The sequence below is a fragment of the Mugil cephalus genome, chromosome 21 (genome assembly GCF_022458985.1).
Source record: "Mugil cephalus isolate CIBA_MC_2020 chromosome 21, CIBA_Mcephalus_1.1, whole genome shotgun sequence".
Taxonomy (NCBI): Eukaryota; Metazoa; Chordata; class Actinopteri; order Mugiliformes; family Mugilidae; genus Mugil; species Mugil cephalus.
Genome location: NC_061790.1, coordinates 2,622,137 through 2,644,146, shown reverse-complemented (window position 1 = coordinate 2,644,146; position 22,010 = coordinate 2,622,137). Strand labels below are relative to the sequence as shown.

At 41.0% G+C, this 22,010-nt stretch overlaps 2 protein-coding genes across 3 annotated transcripts; one reads left to right on the top strand and one right to left on the bottom strand.

Annotated features, from left to right (window-relative positions):
- Positions 1–8,653: 8,653 nt before the first annotated feature.
- Positions 8,654–15,688, bottom strand: pex3 (peroxisomal biogenesis factor 3). Of its 2 annotated transcripts, none has more exons than XM_047573955.1 (12): positions 15,468–15,688; positions 14,696–14,827; positions 14,536–14,617; positions 14,362–14,405; positions 13,336–13,457; positions 12,166–12,232; positions 12,032–12,086; positions 11,800–11,938; positions 11,362–11,432; positions 11,150–11,272; positions 10,873–10,969; positions 8,654–10,027 (listed from the first exon to the last, which is right to left on the bottom strand). In XM_047573955.1, exons 1-12 carry the CDS (start codon positions 15,538–15,540, stop codon positions 9,944–9,946), a joined length of 1,089 nt encoding a protein of 362 aa, XP_047429911.1. In that variant the 5' UTR covers positions 15,541–15,688; the 3' UTR covers positions 8,654–9,943. The 2 variants fall into 2 exon arrangements, with proteins under 2 accessions (XP_047429911.1, XP_047429912.1); XM_047573956.1 differs by having other exon boundaries at positions 13,354–13,457.
- Positions 15,689–15,984: 296 nt separating this feature from the next.
- On the top strand, positions 15,985–18,925 carry adat2 (adenosine deaminase tRNA specific 2). The gene is made up of 6 exons (XM_047573957.1): positions 15,985–16,256; positions 16,651–16,755; positions 17,555–17,705; positions 17,800–17,906; positions 18,015–18,087; positions 18,689–18,925. The coding sequence occupies exons 1-6, from the start codon at positions 16,161–16,163 to the stop codon at positions 18,715–18,717; spliced, it is 561 nt and encodes a 186-aa protein (XP_047429913.1). The 5' UTR covers positions 15,985–16,160; the 3' UTR covers positions 18,718–18,925.
- Positions 18,926–22,010: the final 3,085 nt, after the last annotated feature.

Below are 22,010 nucleotides of genomic sequence, written 5' to 3'. Positions count from 1 at the left end.
CAACAAACCGACGCACGGCCCTGAATCCAACGTAATTCATTGCAAAGACGCTCTCATGCGCAAACCGGATTACAGGGTTGGGAAAATGACAAAAGGGGAGCTACAGCATTTTCCACTGCTGATGAAACGTAATGACGCACCGAGACATGAACTCGCTCACCGAGGAAATCAAATCCCGCTTTGTTGACATGGAGGAAAACCTGTGAAAGGAATCATGGGCGAAGGATCTCTGATTATTTAAACCCACCTTTAGACGGTTTATTTCTTAAGTTTTGTGTTCAAGAAAATGTTCAGCGTATTCCAGAAAAGAGCAGAGCTCAGATGATAAAAATATTTTTTATTTTGAACAAAGTCAAGTATCTTTTAGATTGAAATACAATGAGAATCAGTTATATTTTCTTACTTATTGTGCACAAGTGTGGGGCTAATACATAGTAATGTAACGCCTGTCTTCTTATTGCAGAAAAGGGGGAGAAGTGTTGGTTAAAGTGTAGTCGCATGTCCATCACATTAGCTGCTGTTGGTGGCTAAGCTAGTTAGCTGGTGTCTAATGTTGGATGCTTCCTTTCGTGTAAGGAAGAAATAAAAAACTAACTAAATAAATAAAGAGCCATTTAAAGCTAACATATCAACCAGCAAATAAGTGTTATCAGCGTAATGAGATTTGAGTTTCCGTCTATAACTGAACATCAGATCAGTCCTGAAGCAGGGTTTAGTTCATGCAGGTGTTTTCACCGGTGTTCCTAATGAACTGGCAGGTGAGTGAACATAGTTTTCTTTGGACGTCCTCGTTGTTGTTTCTGCTGCTTCGCCGCCTCAGACACGTTAACGCTCAGATGAGCCTGAATGGATCCTCGGTTTCCTTTTCTCGGTTCAGTTCATTTCATTCTCCACCTGAACCCGGGGTGAACTCGACGAAACAAGCCCCGCCCCCTGCACACGCACACGCACACGATGTGATATGATGTGATGTGATATGATATCACCGCTGCCAACCTTTAGCTCCGAGAACGGAAAAAAAAAATTCCATCAGCTCACCTGAAGTTTGGGAGATTATGTAGAGACCTGATAATGGACCAGACGTCACATGACTCCAGTCACTGTGTCACGGGTTTTAATCTCCCGTGTGTTCCTCAAAGTCTCTCACTGTTTCACCATGTGGATTTATATTGTTATAGTTTTTAAGTAATTCCTTCTCTGTGGTTTCAAAGGTTAACCCTAGGAACCTTTGATTTTTATCAAATGTGACATTTCAGGTACATTTACTGTTGATGCACACATCTAATACCAGCAGTCCCACCACCCTGAAGGTTATTTTCACCATCATTTTATACCTCATAATAGTAGTAGTCTTTGGGTATTTAGAAAAGCGCTATAGAAAACCAATTATTATTATAATGTAAAATATATTTGGGGATGAACAAAGCATTTTTCTATCCTATTCTATTATTTTTGCACAAACAGAAGTGAACCAAAAGTGTCAGACATGTGACATGTGACATGACGGTTAACACAGGATGTGCAGACTGGCCTTTAGGAAAGAAGAAACCACCATTTGTTTTCAGTGAGCAGGAAACACGACCAGGTTTATCTGATCAGAGCTGGACACCTTCACTCGAGATTAAAATGAAAAAAACCCGGTTTCTCTTTCCTTCTCTCTTATCGTCAAGGTTTTTCTGCTTTTCGTCCACGTGTTGAAATCCAAAAAGTGGAGTCATGCTTCCCTTATTCACGCTGATAAGAAGTAGGAAGTGAAGCTGCCTTTATCTAAAAACACCACGTTCACATTTAGTTGACACATCGCTACAAATGAAATTAGCAAAGTCATTTACGCCTTAATTTTAAGTGTATGACATTTTTTTATCGTCAGGCTTCAGGTGCTGGAGGTGAAAGAGGTGAAGGCTTCTCTGCATTTATAGAGAACTCCTGCTCCTCCATCCACAATATAGTGTATATTTACTTCTATTCCTATTTCTAGTAGATGTGTACATATGTATGGTTGTATGATTATTACTCTTATTATTTTATTTAATTTTTACTTTTATTTATATTTATTTTATTTTATTACTTTTATTTGTATTTTATTTTTATATATTTTTTTATTTTATTCTTTATAGCACAAGAAAAAAAACAAAGTGCAAAACAAACCCGATAATAGGTATTATAAGTTTTTAATTTTATTTTTTATTATTATATAATTTTTATTTTTTAACCATCTTCATCTAGTTTTTTTTTTTACTTTACTCAAGTATATTTTTTCCCGTGTGACTGAGCTACTCTGACTAATAAATTTCCCTAGTGATGACTAATTTGAATCACATGTATTGTTTCCATATTAACGCTCGGAGCCTCCTGATGAATATTATACATACATATGGTCACAAACAGTAAGAAATGTCATTTTTTTCTTAATTTTAATCTAAATTATTTGATGGCCATATAATCTCCAGTGAGTTTTGGTGCATTTTATTTTATTTCATGTCGGGGGGGTAAGAGGCTCCAGACCTGGACGTCCCGTCTCTGAGGAATGCATGTCGTGCGTCCTGCGTTGGTTGTAGGGATCATTCTGTCCCATGTGTGTTGGGAAAGTTAATTAATGGTGAGTGTGTTGTAACTCTGTAACTTTCCCAAAAAGACGGTTTGATGTTTTCTCAAACATCTGCGTCGCGTCCTCCCACACACGACTGTTTCAACACGAAGAAAAGACGACCTTTAGATTTAATTGCTATTATCAGATTCACCGTTTTCCATTGTGCGCTCTTCGCCCACACGTGTTTTTGAATGTTAGTCCAGTAAGAATCCGAATCTCTTTCCTTTTTCCTGAGAACAGATCTTTGTTTGAGTGTTTGAGTGCGGGGGTTATCCCACGTCACTTAATTGAGAAGATTTCCCTAAATACGTCTCAAATGTTTGTGTTCAGATAAAGACTGAATCTGTTTGACATTGGCTGTTTCTTTCCACATTGCTCATGTTTCCCTGGAAGTCAGAAATTAGAGTGAAGCAGTTATTCATGAACCGGAGGTAAAAGCTACATGAGTATTTCAGGGGAATGAAACTGGAGCTGGACTTGAGACTCTGGTCTTTAGAGCACGGAGGAAAAGAAGAAAACACTTTATTGAAAAATTAAAATAAATCTGGTTAAACTGTCTCCAAACAGACTGAATGGCTGTAAAACAGGAAAACTGTGGTAGAAATCTTTGTTCCTTGTCTGCTTTTTTTCTCATTTGTGGCTAAATCTAATCATGCAACAGAAGTCGACTGAACTAAAGAGTTTCATTCTTTTTTTAAAATATTTTTTTCATATTGAATCTAAATTGATATCTAAATATGCTGCTTTTGCCTTTTGCATTTTGCATTTTCTGCCACTCTGCACCTTGTTTGAGCCTCACTTACATTACTGCAACATCATTTCCAACTGTTTACATTAGATTAGTTTGAACTATTTGCGTGGGATTATTTTTTTTTACCAGGGAACTCTGGTAATTTCTAATAATCATGGAAGTCATCTGTGATCTTAAACCCGTGCAAATCGTCCATGTCCGTTATTTTTAAAGTAAAAATTACACCATAATTTAACCATAATTCTTGAGAATTCCTCTGATAAAACTAATGTGAAACGACATCTCTGTGATTAAGGGGTGACTTTTTACTTTTTTAAGACTTGTGTCCTTTTTTCTGCCTCTAGTCTCTTAGGAAGTATGAAGGACGTGCTATAAATCAAAGTTTTTAGAGATCAAAGTCGCTTAAATATTCGCCCATTTAGACCAGGGATGAAACCATTAAATCAACCATTAATGTGCTCATTAGCAAAGGTGGAGCTGCTTTAAACACCGACAGGTCGTTGGGATAAATAGTGTTTTTATCAGCCGTTATAATTTCCAAAGTAACTGAAACCGTCTCTGACGGGCAGTGAGGTTAAATGGAAAGTAGCAGAGCCGTAAAAACTGAACGTGAATTAGAGTAAAACCTGAGTATGTTTATCCCATGGGAATGAACCACAGACGTAGTGTGGGGTAATACGTGAATCACAGGATGTCCTCAGTTTAGACTAATCCCATGTGAAAAGGGCTCAACCCAGCAGAGCAGGAATCTGTTCTTTCCAGAACAACATGCGGCTTATACCAGTTTCAAGCCATTTATGCTTGTACCTAAACTCTCCCTCTGTAACAAGTTGGTTTTAATTCATGTTTTTTACTTTCTGCTTCAATTTCAACAACGCCGACTGAAATTTTGCCGGAATTTCACTGAAGATGAGTCGTACGACTGCTTGTAGTTTTCCCTCATGTGATTCTACCCAGTGGACCAGTCACAGCTCCTGTGGTTTGCGTCGCTGTGTAGTTACGTTCCTGGGGAGGTCAGCGTTGGGTAATGGGTCAACCATTTGGGTTCCATTAAGTGGTCAACTAATCAGAGGCGTTTTGCCAACAATGAATATCCTTCATCGTCTTTCTCAGTGCTCTATGTCGGCGCACGGTTAATTACCCGGCAACTCAACTTAACTCACACCGCAGAGCTTTCCAGCTTCAGACTCTCACAATTCATGCGACTTTTGCAGCCGTTTTCAAAATGAACACTCCAGACGTCGCTACTTAGACAAAGAGTTTACCCCAAATTTTAATAGTGAATTTTGTTATAAACCGACTCAACTCCACGGCGGTCAGATGAAGTTACCCGATAAGGATTTGATTGGTCCAGCATTACTTCTAGGGGAATTCCTACAGCTCCTGGGTTAGGAGTTAATCGCAAGACAAATAAAGTTCGACCTGAAACGTTGTTAAAGGCTTTATTTTAATCAGGGTATTTACATCAAATATGAACATTTCATAAACATGTTTAGGTTTGTTGTTGCAGGATTTTGGTTTTTCATTATTAGTTAACTTGTCCAACATAATTTGATATAAATGTGCTTCTACTGCCTCAATTAATTCTGAAAAGAAGTAGTGATTAGTTGAGAAGATCTGACTAAAAATGTCTAGCATGTTCTTGTTTTGAGCTAAATCGCATCATGCAACTGAACTGAGGTAAAAAGAGTTTCATTATGCAATGCTTTTTTTTTTTTTTCTACGTGAATTTCAACACGACCCCGAGACATGTTGTTGTTAAAAAAAGAAAAGAAAGATTCTGGCAGATGTGATTTACTCATTCCACTTATGCAATGTGTGTCAGTGGTTCAGACATGAGGTGGGTCACGCAGCCGCTCACAAAAAAACTCAGACTCCGAGCTCAACAACAAGGGGATTTCCAGCTCTGTGCCACAAACCGAGCGAATTCACGACGGAGAACAAACAAGCGGCAAAAGTTCAAACTGTGACACACAGTCATGCGGTGCGGGCTAATTTGAGCCAAACCTGTTTTCCAGCGTTGTGAACGTGACTCTGCCCACCAGCACTTTCACAGAAAACAGCCTCGCCGCATACAATTACTCAGCAAATAAAGAACAAAGCCTCCATTCTGCCACAGCGCACGATTTGGCTCGTTCCCCGCGGGGCTCGGGCTCTATTTCAGGACGCAAGTAATTATTTCGTCAGCAGCTACTGTCCCGGTGACACGTCTCATGCCCGGGTATCGGACAATCAGCAGAGGAGTGTTATCGGGCTGGAGCCTTTTGTTGTTTGGGGCAGATCACGAGGCTGCGAGGCTGCAGCTGACAAGCAGCTCTGTGTCGAAACTCTCGCAAACTCTTCCTGGAGGTCAAACTCATCACACACTCGTCACAGTGCCTCAAACCACATGTGGCTGTTTGTCGGACATCTGCACAACAGAGTGTTTATGCGTGAGGACCGACAAGTGCTCTGGGCCTCGAAAATAGAAAGTAAAAGGCAGTTTTTTGTCTCTTGTAAGAGAGTAAAACCCCTGTAGGAGTCCCGGAGAATCTGCAGGATTCACACAAACAGATTCCTACCGCAGATTCTCCCAAAGCTCCCAAACAAACTCCATGGAAGCATCTGCGAACGTCCACCTTCACGGTCCTTTAAGGACTTTGGTTGGAACGCTCAAAGACAGGCTGAGACTTGTTTTGACTTGGCAGTTTGCTTCGGGTAATTGTCTAAACCACCGTCCAACCAGGATCCAGGTCTGTGAAGTCTGTTGTAGGCCGTCTACAATGACTTCTCTACGCATGGCAGCATCCATGCTTCCCTTAGTCTCCTCATCCATGCACATGAAAAGCAGTCCCGTAGCATGACGCTGCCACCGCCATGCTTCAGTGCAGCTATTAGCAAGGGATGAGCCGCTGATGCTTTTTCCCCTCTAACAGTTAATAAACTGTTGCCGCATCACCTCGCTGCATGTTGATCCACAGTCACGGTTTCAAAGGCTGTGATGAGTCTTTTGCGGTGAGTTCACACCTACTTTACTTCCCGCGATTGACGCACTAGGCTCTTGCAAACAGGTGCACGTCACGTCTTGCTTTTCAATCCATTCAGTCACTTCGGTTTTGACACAGGTGGACGTATCTCAGGGATTATTAAGCGTTTAAATCTATGCAAAAAAAGCTGAGGGGGTCTAAGATCTTCCTGAAGACAACGCAAGTTCAGACGAGGTTCGTCAAGTTGCTCACAGAGTCACACTGAAGGCTCTAGTTTGGTAATGAAAGTTTAGAAGACAGATCACAGGGACAACATTGCAACCAGACACAGACTTATTGTCTCTTGAAACAGACCTGTCAAACACACCGAACCTTGTCGGCCCGGGTACGAGAAGGTCAACGAGGACGAGAGCAATCAGGATGGAAATGCTCTAATCAACCGATTCTCTGCAAATTGTGTCCGACGAGTCTAAAAAAAAAACAAGCTCAGACGTCCACAACATCATTGTCGAAACTTTGACCAGGTTTTTGAAGGTTTCAGGTTTATTTGTGAGGTGATCTATTCCTGACTGATGTTTACATGAAACTCTACTTTTAATCTACCGTTTTACAGACATGTGACATGTGCAGATCGATGAAAACATCACGTGACTGATCAGACATGGAGGCCTCTAGTTAATCAGCTGTAGTTGCTTTTGTTTCTATAATTGTATTATTAAAGGAACGGCTTGATTCGGAAAGTTGTCGTAGCCTTATAGTAGCCGGTCTTAATGGTTTTCCAGCAGTTCTGACTTTGTTCCATCCTTCAGTTTATCCCGTCAATTAAGTTTTGATGGACATTTTTAAACCGATTCTAATCAGAATATTTGGCTCCATGTGAACTCAGCTTATGACTGTGGTTCTTGCTTAGGCCTTTAAATTCCCAGAGGAACACAGGCCATCGATGAAGCTCCTCCACTCATTCCGGTCTTTGACCCTCCAAGAGGTTTTCTTCCCAATGTCAATGTTTCTGAAACTACATGTTTTTACAGGACGGAACCACGTCCCACCTCTACCTTCGAGGGAGGTTTAATCTCTTAATCTTTAATCTGCTCTTGTTTACTCGAGCACATGATGCTGCGAGGCCTGAAACTAGCGGCGGGATACATAAATGACTTATGCATGTTGGGGGATTCTCCTGGGATTCTTATGCAATACTTCCTCTACTTATCTAGAAATGTGTACACACCAGACAAACAAGAAAGATGACCTCAGCACCACCACTTATCCACCACACGGACAGATTCCCAGCGAACATCTTCAGAAATATGAACAACGCCGCGGTGAATAAACAGCCATATGGTTACAGCAGGTTGCTCAGTAACATCTAGTTTAACATTATATTCTTTTTTTTATCTTTTACTCCGCCCACTCACGATGGATGAAACAAGCCTTCCTCTGCTCCGCCTTATAAGGCAAAGAGTCAGACGGGGTCAGGGAAGATGAAGTCACGTTGAGTCACCCTCCACCAGGAAGAAGACGAACGCTGCCGTGTGTCGACTTACACATACACTCCTCACATTGCTGCTTAATTCAATAACCTCGACTGTATCAGCGTTGTGTTTTTCCACTGTTTGCTCTTCTTGCACCTTTGTTCTTGATAAGGGTTTTTCAAAGCGTCTGCGGACGGTGATGTCAGCACCTTTTCGCACAAAAGTTGATCTGTGCAACTCAGTACTTTTTGTATATATGTCGATTTTATTTTATTATTTATACAGTTATTTTTCTTCCCCTATGTGCAAACTACAACTACAGGTTTTCTTATTGTAATTGCTGTTCGAACACTGATCAGCCACAACATTGTGACCACTGACAGGAGTACTAAATAAGATTTAAACCATCATTCAGAGAGAAACTTTTGGGACCTGGTATTGATTCATGTGGATGTTAGTTAGACTTATTTAGATGATGTAGCAAACAACCTACACTAGACCAGACCAGACCAGACCAAACCCCACAGCAATGACTCTCCATCCTCCAAACATTTTAACTCGGGGAGACGACAAATTGTGGAATAACTTTTCTCATTTGGACAAAAATGATATAAAAGATACTTTAAACTGATTTTCCTTGTCTCCTTATCCATAGATCAATGTTTTAGTGACTGACTTTAGTTCTTGTAGTTATATACCAATCAGCCATAACATTAAAACCACCGGAGAAGTTATGTTAGTTCAGTTGTTCTGCTGGGAAACTTTTGGGACCTGGTATTTATTTATGTGGATGTTACTTAGACCAGACTAGACATAATGTTATGCCGGATCGGTGTCTGTTAAAACATTTCGTCACAAAGTCTGAAATTGTCTCAGGGAGAATATGAAATCTCATTTATTATCTCTACAGACTTTCTAGGAACAAAGTTGTCGTTCGTACTTCAAAGGGCATAAATAACGTTTCTCTTATTACAGACAAGTTTTTTTTGTTTTTTTTTTACATCATCAGCAGATTTTGTTTTCGATTATGTAACTCAGGAATCAGGAACTAAGTTTAGAACGAACCGCCACCTGATGTTTATTTTTCATCGTCACCTGAGAAGGAAACTGCTGGAAAATATCTGGTGAGTTAATGAGTTTTTTTTTTCCACTACGATAATCAGATTTTCTGCTCAGTCAGCCACAAAAATAGAGAAACTTGTTTGGTCAGAAGTTTTTTTTTTTTCTTTCGGGCAACAGAACAGACGTCAGAGTAGTAAAAAATAACGCTGAGAGGTGCATTTCTCTTTAGTTTGTAGTGTAAAAACATGAGACAAATTTCATAACTGAACCCGTAACCCACACATTATTCTGGTATAATTAAAGAAAACACCTTCAAGATGCCTCAAGGTTTCTTTTCGTCTTTAGAGAACAGTCTTATTACGAGTCCAGAAACGTTTCAGGCTTCGTCACGAAACAGATTTAGAGGGAAATGAGAATCGAGGAGAGTGGAAAGCACAGATAGAAAGATATAAAATAGAATCACGGCTGAATTTTACTCCTGTTAAACTGTTCAAGGACCATAAGAGAAAAACAAAGTGTGACACCTTCTGGCCAAAGGAGGAACTACAGGACGTAGAGGTTTAATTAAACGCTCCGATGAGACGGCGTTTAAAAAACTCTCAGCTTTTTTATGACATTTTGATTAGTTCACATTCAGTTGCAGTTTTTTTTCCCACAATGGCCAGAAAAAAATTTAAAAAAAAAATGATATATTAACAAAAAACAACCAAAAACAAAACCATCTGGTGATTTAAGTGATAAAAAAGTGTGATAGAAAATCTGAGTAAAATCTGATAAAGTCTGAATATGAGAAGAAGTGGCCAAACCTTCACCGCACACTTTCCTGGGTTTTCCGCCTCCCTCGCTACCGGGTTAAATAAGACTCCGTTTCCCAAGATGCAATGGTCCTAAGCTTAATCACGGGCTGTGCGCTGAGCTCTCTTCTCTCCTCCTCCTCCTCCTCCTCCTCCTCTTCCTCCTCCTCTCTGACGCTGCTCCGTCTTTTCTCGTAGAGCAAAATGTCCTCAAACCGCGGAGGAGCCGAGCGTCTCAAAGAAAGGACGGAGGGATTAACAGTCCGGGACTTCACATTATATTCCTGGTTTCATCCCTCTCTCCTCGGTTACTTCTGCAGCTCCTGTGGAGCGCTGAACGTCTCGTACACGTTGGCGGCGAATTCCTTCACCTGGTCGTTCATCAGCAGGTCCTGAGGAGAAGTTAGTAAAAAAAAAGTCTAAATAACATAAAGTACATCCTTTAAAATTATCACCACCTTCCTGACTCTGTTTCTACATGAACTGAAGGAGGATTTAGAGCCAGACTGTTCAGAATTAATTGACTAGTGTACCTAATGAACTGGCATGTGTGTTTATTTTGAAGTTTTGAAAAATTCAGTCTCTATTTTTTTTAAAAGCACATATAAACACTTAAAGTTTGAGTCATTACATTAAAAAATGAGTGATATAGTTGTTTTAGATTTCTGAATTTCATGTGTTGTAACGAGAGGAAACTTGTTTTAGTTCAGGGGAAACATTCAGTTACATAATAACAGAATAATAACCCACAAATAACGACTCGTTTTTCTCTTTGTTTTAGTGCAAAGAAGAACAAATACATGATGAAAACACTTAAAAAAACATTAAAAAACATTTAAAGAACAACCTGAAATATGTAAAGAAACAAAAGTGCATTTTCAGCACGTTGCTGTCACCTACTGTTCAGATCTGGGTATTGCACCTTCACTAAAACAGTGGACAAATTAACACACACAGATTAACAGCATTAAAAAAAAATGCAGTTTAAGTCTTTTATGTAAATTCTGCTCTAGATCTCTCCCATTACAATGCATTTGTTTTCCCTGGTGTTCCTAATGAAATGGCGACCGGGACAGCAGCTGCATCGATAATCTACCAAATGTGAACAATTATTGATTGAACTCAGGGTTTTTATATGTTTATATGTTTGACTTTGGCCCCAAAAGCACTAATTTAAATAAAAACACACATTAACATAAATTTTATTTGTTCTTTATTGTAAAAAGCTGCACGTTACCTGAACGAAGTGACTGGGGATGTCGCTGCAGATGGTGTTGATCTGTCCGTTGATGATGGGGATGATCTTGGCCAGAGGCAAACTGACTGCAGACAGACTGGAAGCACAAACACACACAGTTCATCATTTAGTCTCAAATGTCCCAACAACAAAAAAAAAAACTAACAAAAAAACGCACATTTATTAACTTTTATTAACTCCAACATGAGTCAGAAGTGAGACTCAACACAGCTCCCCTAGTGTTTCAGTGGCGTAATTACAGAAGGAACTAGCTCACCTGTCAGGTGCACAGCTGGGGGCGGAGTCACCGGGCGGCGGGCGGAAGAACTCGGCCAGGTTGTCAAGGAGACGGGAGAAGCCCCGGTTCAGGCAGGTGTTGAGGACGGTGGTGAAGTCTGGACTGAAAGTATAAAAAAATAAAACGTTCACTTATTCACAGCTGGAGAAAAGGGAACAAACAAACAAACAAACAGGTGTGTCGTCGTCTACCTGTCCAACATGTCTCTGGTCTCGTTCAACAGTCTGATGGTCAACACGTCGTTCTCCGTCAACCCGCACGCCTGAGACACCAGAGCCCAGTTATTATTCTGTTCACACTTTAACCCTTTAACAGAAACACGGCTCCTACACATTTTAAATGTCTAAATTCCAACTTCTCCGCAGAATAAATAAATAAAAATTGTGGCATTTGAGTAAATAGTTCGTAAATCATGTAAATAAATCACAGCCTACTGCTGGTGGCTAGGCTAGTTAGCTGGTGTCTCCTTGGTGGTTGCTAGCTGTTAGCTGACTGCTAGCCTGCTGGTTGGATCGTAACATCTCCTCCTGTGTAATAGCGAATGCTAGTCCTAAAATGCTAAACGTCTGCGTGATGCGGGGTGAAACCCGTGGTCTGTGGGTGCGTCTGTGGTGCGCGGCGGCGCTGACCTGGTCGGCCAGAGCGTTCTCGTCGTCCGCCAGCATGTACCAGGTGAGCGGGCGCTCGGATCCGGCCTCCACCTCGGCCCTGATCCAGCTCAGCTGCTGCTCCAGCTCCAGCAGAGACAGACTCTGCTTCAGGGAGACGCTGGGGACGACAGGGACAGAAGGGGACGACCAGGGGGTCTTTGAGTGGACGGAGAGACGTTTGTGATGAACGATTTAACGAGGAGACACTCACTCTCCCAGGGAGTTCTGCACCGCCCTCTTCACCACCGTCATCAGCTCTGTCAAACCTGGAAGGAGACGGAGACGGAGTAAATAAGACGTGAGGTCACACTGGACGTCTTTGTCTTTCTGTTGCGTGTCCTGTACCGTCTCCCAGCAGATGTTGGATGCTGGACAGGTACTGCTGCTGGACGTCAGGTGGAGCCAGAGACGTCTGGGAGAAAACACACAAAGACAGACACAATTAAAAAAACAAGAAAAAACATTCAGCATCTTCACCTTCATCACAGTTATTATTTATTTATGGAGGAAAGTTGGTCCTTTGTTAAGTCCTGGAGGTTTGGAAGCAGGAAGTGGAACCAAAAAGGAACCCAGACCATGACTATGTCCTACTGTTTTATGAATGAGCCTTAAATGTCGCTCTGAAATAAACTATTGAGACCAAAACCAATCAGGGTTTAATATTGATCTAAAGTTGGGCTTTTTAACATGTGGGTCTATGGGGATTTGTGCCCTTTTGGAGCCTCTAGTGGCCACATGATGAACTGCAGCCTTTTGCTTTTCCACATGTGCTTCATCGCTCAGACCTGGAGGACGACGCCAGGTTAAAACGCGCTTCATGATGAAATTAGGGGGCGGATATTGGCGAGGCCTTCACGATACGTATCACGATACGTATCACGATACGTTGTTGCGATATTATGATGCAGCTTAAAAATGCACTTTCTACAGAAAAAGTGGTGGTGGAGGTGTGGAAGTCGTTCACGATCGGCCCCAAAAACATGACTTATTCTTTTAAAATTGACATTAAATTCAAAATTTACCACCTCTAGTCGCCATTGTTGAAAGTGAAGTAGAAACTAAAATCAACCCGACACAGCGTTGTTACGGAGCGAACCAATAGAAATGACTCAGAACTACAGAAACACACAGTGATTCCTCTTTCAGCTCATTAACAATCTTTGAGAACAAACCAACGACAGCCACAGTTTGATTTGAGCTGCGGTTCATGGACTGAAGATTAACAAGCAGCAGCTGCTTGGATCGACTTCAAACAGCGTTTGTCATTTTAAACCGAGAGGGTAACAATCAGCTCTGAGGGAGAATGTGAAGCAGCTTCCTGGATGGTTTTGCTCGGATTAAACGGTTTAAGGGCTCTGATAGTTGATGTATTAACCTCCAGTGAGCGTCTGTGATTGAAATGTTCCAGTAATTTCAGCTTTGTTTGCTACAGGCGACAGCGTTCGTGTCTATGTGGGATCTGGGCTGTCGACGTAGCTCTATTAGTGTCAGTCCTAGAAGTGATGTGTTCCTCACTGTTGCACTCTTTCCTACAGAGTTGTCCAGGTACAGGTATCCTCCGATGATGTTCAGCTGGACTCTCAGGAGGACGACCAGCATGCAGGTGCTGTAGACGGCCACAACGGTGCGAGTGAAGCCTGGACGAGGGAACACATGTTTTTACAATCACGTCAAAGACTGAAAACATTTACGGTCATTCATGTTTGGAGGCAGAGCTGTATAATAGAGAAAGTCTGTCCAACTAGAGAATGTATCTGTCCCTCTAAGCTGATTGGCTCTGAGCTGGTCACGTGTTTCACGGGCGCCATGTTGGATCCATCTAACCAATATTCACCCATAGAGAAGTGGCAATAACAGAGAATAAAACTGGATTAAAAGTTAAAACAAATGACAAAAAGAAATTATATTTATAATTCATTTATAAATGAATCAAGTCTGAAGTTAGCCTAGCCTTATGCTAACCTTATGCTAGCTAGTTATCTAGACTAAAGGCTTAGAAAAATAGCAGCTAGCGTCATATATACTGTGAAACCCATGTGTTCATGTAATTTATGTCCATGTAGATAAACACATTTAATTAACATGTAACTTTACCTCAATTACTACTAAGTTATTATGGCTAGCGTGCTAATGCTATAATGATAATACTAAATAACAGTAAGGCTAGACTTTAATTTTCACTATTTCTGAGTAATTTGAACCTTTTAATGGAGATGGATGAACACGGAGGCTGAGGAGAAGGTAAACACAGCTCCATGACTGATGAGGTGATTGGGCTACAAAGCATTTTACAGCTCATTTAAGATATTTAAAGGAAGTAGACGCTGGGATATTTAAGTGAGGACCTTTTACATATTAATAACATTTATATGAACGTTAATGGTGAAAATAAGACATTTATCTCAACATAGCTCATTCGCCCCATAGAGTTACACTGTAGAATCTAACCTCTGATGTAGCAAACATGGCGCCTTGACTCTCCCTAATGTATAACTCTGTGTGGAGGGTTATTTTAGTGACATCTGGTGGGAAAACACTCACTGATGATCTTTAGGTCCTCCCAGATCTCCAGTTTATTTGCTGGTCTGTGGGAAAACATCAGAGAAGATTGTGAAATTGTTTCACCCCATAAACTACTGTGATATTTCAAAACTGATGCGAAGCTACGATAACGTGAAAATCTGACAAGAAAAGAAAAGAGGGTTTTCTTCTCACCTGGTCTTCAGCAGCGCAGTTAGACTTTCTGAGTTGAGTTGGTTGACGATGGCTTCTCTCAGCGATGGGAGCATGGACAACACTGCAACACACAAACACCGTGTGAGGAAAACACTCAACTTCTAACTTTTCATCTTCTGGTGTTGATCCCAGATGTTACCGGTCATGTTGCAGGTCCTCTGGTTGCTCTCGAAGTGGTACTGCCTTCTCGCCTGGGCGATGTACTCCGTCGCCTCCTTCTCCTGGATGTCCCTGATCTTCTTCTGGGCATATTTACCCAGGAAGTATAATCCTGCAAAGAATCATAATAATAATAATAATAATAATAAAAATGCAGATGCTAACTACCTGAAATAATTAATAATCTGAGAAGATTATTTTAGCATAATGAGATCAGTGGCGCAGTTTTGTTCCAGCATATGTTCACTTGTCATGTTTCATCAAGGCAGCTTAGGGATGATAACATATGCTAGCAATTAGCATCCAGTTCTCCAGCGTGGATCCTCACGCCAAAGTCCATTCAATTTTCTGGCAAGTTTAAATAGCTCTCGCTAATCTGCAAATATTTTCAAATAAAATGTGCTTTAATGTTTAAAGTGAATCGGATCTACTCTTGTGTGCAACAAGCACAGTATGACGTCATACTTTTAGTAGAGTTTAACAGCTGTTTTTGGTTTGGTTTTTGGCTCTTTTCCTTAAAAGTACATCTAGTGGGTGTTTGAAAACAATCTAGTTTCATTAGAAATTATTTAGATAGATAAATATAATATATGCCGAATTGAACACACAGGCCTCCTGGTTCTTAAACGCCACTTGAATATCTCTAAAAGGTATCTGCTTAATTTTCTGTACAAACATCAATACTGTGCTGCGGAGTCTGGCGTGCTGCTACTCATCTGTTAGCACGGCAGCTAACAGGCAAAAGCAGTTACCTCCAACTACAGCTCCGGTGAAAATAAATTTCTTTTTGTGACGTTTGACAAAATTCCACACAGACGAAAACATTTTCTGACAACGAAGGGCTCCAAAACTGCCCCCTGAAAAGTAACACTCCGTGAAATTAACTCTGTGCGCACTACTTTACGGACATGTTAGGGATCGTTAGCAACTCTTAGCTACAATGCTAACTGTCAAAAGTGCCAAAGTATAACAATCAAGGTAAGAAGAGTAACTAATGTAACACTATCCTGTTACTGATTTCAAAGTAAAACTTAATGTGAACGACGTAAGGGTCAAATAGAAACATTTTCAACATTTAAGAAAAAATATTGAGTTCAAAATCAAACATTACAAGATAAAGTAAATATATATGTGCTTTACATAGTTTGTGATAGCTGTTCGTTTGCCCGTGTGCTTTTATTTTATACGTAAAAGTCTCTTGCTTCCGGTCGAAATCGAGAAAACATTAACTAACTTGACGTAACAGGAAAACGTGTGAAGGCGCCGCAGGAAGTGGTCCGTCCAATATTATCTTCCCCCATCAGTGCCTGTGCATGGCGTAGATCCTACGACCGGGCGGTTTTGTAGCTAATAAAAACAAATCTATATATCAGAAAACCTCTTTATATTGGTCATGCGTATATAGTACGACTTTTTAAAAATTAAATTACGTGAAAGCAGTTGCCATGGGAACAGAGGAGGGCAGTAAAGCCGACTCGGAGGAGAGTTTCTATCCGAGTGAAGAGGAGATCGAGAGGTGGATGTCCAGCGCTTTCGACATGGTGAGTCTAAAAAAGCACATTATATCCAAGTAAACTAGTTTGAGATTTCAAATTTTTAACTATTTATTGATATTCTTTTTTTAAAAAATATCTGTTTTTTCTATCTTTTTTTTCATTTGAGCTATTTCTGTCATGCTTTTACAGTGAAATTGAACTTCTAGCTCTATAGAAACTACGTAAAAGCTCTTTAAAACTGTCGTGAAGTCTTAACTTTAATTTACAGATGCAATAATTGTTTTTCTAGACTGTTCAGGTCCTGGTGATTAGTTAATGTTAAAAACTTGTCTTAATAACTGTTGAATAACATTGGCACCGCCGACCTCCACTGAGATGTCTCTGCTTTTCTGTGTGGTGTCATTTATTTGGAAGCCTCTTGTTGAATGTGTCACTTCAGGCCAAAGAGGCTCTGGAGAACGGAGAGGTGCCCGTCGGATGTCTGATGGTCTACGATGAGGAGGTGGTGGGGAAGGGAAGGAACGAAGTCAACGAGACTAAAAACGTAGGAAAACTTTACAACAAACAAATATTGTGCAAATGATTGAGCAACTGCCACTTAAGTACACTCCAAACATTACCAGAGGGCACAGCCTGATGTTATGTGTTCACCTTCTGAGACCCTTCGTCCTCATATGGGGACATTAGCTTTGTTGCAGCTTATTCTGCTTCATTTAGATCAAATTTGACAAATTTTATCAATAGTAACAAGCTTCAGTGTTGCAAATTATATTTGAAAATTGAAATAGTTTTAAATGTTTGATGCACATTGATGACTTCATCGTATTACACAATGAAATAGTCCTTTTGTCCACATATAAGGACTTTATTTTTCCTCCCAAAAACTACTTCCTGTTCAGAGATGATGCTCAGTTTTTATACTACGTCTTTACTCCTTCTAGTGATCCTAAACATATTGGAGAAAGTAAAGATGCATTGCAAACAAAGGTTAAAATATTGAGTATCTACAGTGATAAAGTATCTTAGAAGCAAAGTTAAATCTCCACAGACCCCAGTGTCTTTCCATACTGGGGCGGAGCTTAATTATAAAGTCTCTGATTGGTTGAACACTATGTTACTAGACTCAGTCTAATAAGAATATGAATTTAAATTTCCACTAGTCATTATTTCTAAATGGCACCAACGTTTCCTTGTGTAATAACTTGGGGGCTGGAGTTAAATCGTCTCTTCTTAAAACCTGACTTTTTTAAATGGGGTTTGGTTTGAAGTTTCCTTCTTCTTCCTCGTCGTCATTCTCTCTCTCTGTGCTTCTATTTATTTATTTATTTAATTATTTTCTGCAGGCCACTCGTCACGCTGAGATGGTCGCCCTGGACCAGGTCCTGGACTGGTGTCGCCGTGGCAACCTGGACGCCAGGAGCGTGTGCGAGCGGACGGCGCTTTACGTCACCGTGGAGCCGTGCGTCATGTGCGCCGCCGCCCTGCGTCTGCTCCGTATCCTCCGCCTCAGGCCTGTCTCTCCGGTGTCTGTGTGTGTGTCTGTGTGTGTGTGTGTGTGTGTTTGCGTTCCTTCACAAACCGCCCTCAGACATCCCCGTGGTCGTGTACGGCTGCAGGAACGAGCGCTTCGGGGGATGCGGTTCAGTTCTGGACGTCTCCTCCGCAAACTTACCCCAGACTGGGACCACGTTCAAGGTCTGAGGGAAAAGGAGAATATGTGACGGCCTAGTGTGTATTTATGTGTTTTTATGTTGTATTTATGTGTGTGTGTGTGTGTGTGTGTGTGTGTGTGTGTGTGTCCAGTGTGTTTCAGGCCATCGAGCAGAAGAAGCTGTAGAGATGCTGAAGACTTTCTACAAACAGGAAAATCCAAATGGTGAACACAAAAATAAATCCTCTCTTCTTCTTCTTCTTTCATCTGTTTACGTTTTCTTCTTTTTATTTATTGTCATTATCTTTTATGAATTTTCACTTTTCTCATATTTTACCTTCATCTCTAACAGTTTGTATTTTATATTCCCTCCTTTGTTTCTGCTTATTTGTCCTTTCCTTCACTCCTTCCTTCCTTCCTTCCTTCCTTCCTTCCTTCCTTCCTTCCTTTTGTCCTCCCTACTCTTTCCTTCTTTCCTTCCTTCCTTCCTTCCTTCCTTCCTTCCTTTTGTCCTCCCTTACTTTTTCCACTCTTTCCTTCCTTCCTTCCTTCCTTCCTTCCTTCCTTCCTTCCTTTTGTCCTCCCTTACTTCCTTCCTTCCTTCCTTTTGTCCTCCCTTACTTTTTTCACTCCTTCCTTCTTCTCTTTATTTTCTTGTATTTTATTTTCCTTCCTTTCTTTCTCACATCTTCTTCTTTCTACCTCTTTTTTTTTACTTTACTTTTAACCATCATCTTCTCCTTTCTGTCCATTTTATTTATTTTCATCACGTTCTCTTTCTTTCCTTCCTCTGACACTCGTCCTTCTTTTCTTTTCTGTGTTCCAGCTCCCAAACCCAGAACGAGGAAGGACTGACCCAACGTGTCTTTACTTTGAAATATTTGTCTGTTTTTTTTTAATTTAATTTAAATAAAAAGTTCTTATTGTCTGAGGCTCATGTCGTCAGTGTGCAGCAGCAGCAGCAGGGGGCGCAATAGATCACGGTTCTTCTCTCACACACCAGACGCAGAAGAAACGAACCTCGTCTCTTAAATGAAGACGTTAATAAAACTGAATAAATAAACGTGAAACGTGAACGTGTTTTTATTCATCAGCTTCTTATTCTCCTCATGCGTCGGCCATGTTGGCTCCACTCGACCCGTTTGTTTTTTTCCTCATGTGCAAATGTAAAACAGCACGCACACCACTTCCTGTGTCGTCTCCTTGACGACGAGCGCGGGTGAAGCGAGTGAGGAAGTGTGTGTGGTTGTGTGTGTGTGTGTGTGTGTGTGCGTCTTGAAGCTCTTCTCAACAGGAGTGACCTTCACAGCTGCTCCTGTAACGGACGAACGCATGTGACGACGTTTCACTTCCTCAACGCACACGCAGACACACACTGTGTGTGTCTGTGTGTGTGTCTGTGTGTGTGTGTGTGTTGAGCTGAGACGGGTTGAAAGCAGCGAGTGTGTGTTTGTGTGTAGGTTTGTGTTTTTAAGAGTTCTCGTCATCTTCGTTTCTCAGCGACTCCAACGAGCAGCTTCACACGTTCACACGACCGTCATCCTTCTTCTTCTTATGTTTTACTGTTGGATGACTTCCTGTCTCCACTTCCTTCCTGCCTCCACTTCCTTCCTGTCTCCGCTTCCTTCCTGCCTCCACTTCCTTCCTTCCTTCCTTCCTTCCTGTTCACTTCCTTCCTACTTTCCTTCCTCGTTTCCTGCACGGTTCTTTCTTTCACTGATCATTTTTCCTTCTGCTTCTTCTTTCATGTTTCGTATCATTTCCTCCTCTTTTCTTTCTTTCTTTCTTTCTTTCTTTCTTTCTGTCTTTCTTTCTTTCTTTCTTTCCCTCCTTTGTTACGTTTTTTTTCTCACCTTCTTTTTTTCCTCAGAGCTTCATTAACACGTTTTTTTGTTCTTTTTTCTTGATGTTGTGATTTTTTTATTCCTCTTCCTCCCTCCTTCTTATTTTCCTGTCGTCCTTTTTTTAGTTACATCCTTCCTGCTTACATTTCTTTCTTTCTTTTTTTTAATTTTCTCACCTTTCTGTTCTTTGTTCATTTCCTCAGTGACTCATTATCGCTTCGTTTTAGGCTTTAAAATCTCTGCTCCTCCCTCTCTCCCTCCCTCCCTCCTTTATTTACTTCTATTTTAGTTTCCTTCCCTTTGTCTCTACATAAAAATCGTTGGTGGCAAATATGAACCTCGACATAACCAAGTCTCTCTTCCCTCGTCTTTCATTGTCTTTATAATAATAATAATAAATTTAAAAGTTACTCAAAGCGACTTTATATTTACATAAATCACAGTAGAAAACAGCAGAGACAGTAAAAAAAAACAGAAATTACATCTTAAAAACTAATTTAAAAAGGTTCTGAGCGTTGATTTGAACGTTGGGACGTGTGTGTATCTTCCTACCTTCCTTCCTTCCTTCCTTATAGCTTCCTTCCTTCCTTCCTTCCTTCCTTCCTTCCTTCCTTCCTTCCTTCCTTCCTTCCTTTATATTTCCTTCCTTCCTTCCTTCCTTCCTTCCTTCCTTTATATCTTCCTTCCTTCGTTCGTTCCTTCCTTCCTTTATATCTTCCTTCCTTCCTTCCTTCCTTCCTTCCTTCCTTCCTTCCTTCCTTCCTTTATATCTTTATATCTTCCTCCCTTCCTTCCTTCCTTCCTTCCTTCCTCCCTTCCTTCCTTCCTTCCTTCCTTCCTTTATATCTTCCTTCCTTCCTTCCTTCCTTCCTTCCTTCCTTTATATCTTTATATCTTCCTCCCTCCCTTCCTTCCTTCCTTTATATCTTCCTTCCTTCCTTTATATTTTTATATCTTCCTCCCTTCCTTCCTTTATATCTTCCTTCCTTCGTTCGTTCCTTCCTTCCTTCCTTCCTTTATACCTTTATATCTTCCTCCCTCCCTTCCTTCCTTTATATCTTTATATCTTCCTTCCTTCCTTCCTTCCTTTATATCTTCGTTCGTTCGTTCGTTCCTTCCTTCCTTTATATCTTTATATCTTCCTCCCTTCCTTCCTTCCTTTATATCTCCCTCCAGTGAAGTCAGATGTTGCCGTGTTGTGTCTCTGTACGTGGAGCAGATTATTCTGGGCTGTTCTAGAAGGTGTCACCTCAGGGTGGAGGAGCTGACGTGTTAATGAGGAAGCTGGGGTTAGCTGCTAGCTGTTAGCTGCTAGGTGCTAGGTGCTAATGAGCGCGGCGCGTCCCGCTCACACTTAGAAAGAGGCAAAAAAAAAAGGCGGCATAAAACGAGAGGTCATGATGTAGTGAGGTGAGAGAACACAAGAGAAAAGGACGAAGTAGTAGAAGAAGAAGAAGAGTGTTTATTATTAATGCTGCTCTGTGACCTTGAAGATGAACTCTCACGTCTTCTTCAGTTACTACTAATCGGCTTTTGCTTCACTCTCTCTTTGACTTTATTCACAGAAACACCGCATCTTTATTTATGTCGTCTGCTTCCTCTTTTGGCGCGACCGACCGTCTGCATCACTTCCTCTTTGCGGCCTCGCCACCTTCCTCGTCCCTCGGTTCCTGTCTTTGACTCACGTCGCTTCACGTACGAGGATCACTCCCTCGTTCGCTTCAGGTTTCCATGGAAACGGCGGAGAGAGTTCGTTTGGGTGGTTCCTCTCGTTAAATGTGTGGGAATCATCACGTCTCGTCTTTGTTATTTAGAACTGGGGTCTTTCCAGCCTGACGCCAAAACCACACACACACTCGTGGTCAGTGACATGACAAATGTTTATTTATCTCTCGACCTGCTCTGACTTCCTCACTTTAAACCACATTCTCACACAGTTTCTTCAGTTTATTCCTCCATCTGTGTGTCACCTTTTTTTTTTTTGTGGTGGTGAACTGGAGTCTCTGAAAACCTGCAAAGATCATAGACGCTGTGACGGCTCCTCTAAAGTGAAGCCAAAGCATGTGGAGCTCCCCCCGGTGGCTGGAGGCTGCAGTCTAGGTCTTATAAGCTCCGCCTCCTCCATGTCAGTGGGCGGGACTTGGGTCAAATTAAAACGCTAGTCATTTTAGGTCAATTTTTATTAGATAAGTTTCGTTTCAGTTATTTAACGTCACAGAAACAGGACGTGACATCACGATGATTTACAGTTGCCATTGACAACCATTTTTTTTTAATGTTGTTTAATGTTATTTTGTTGATAAA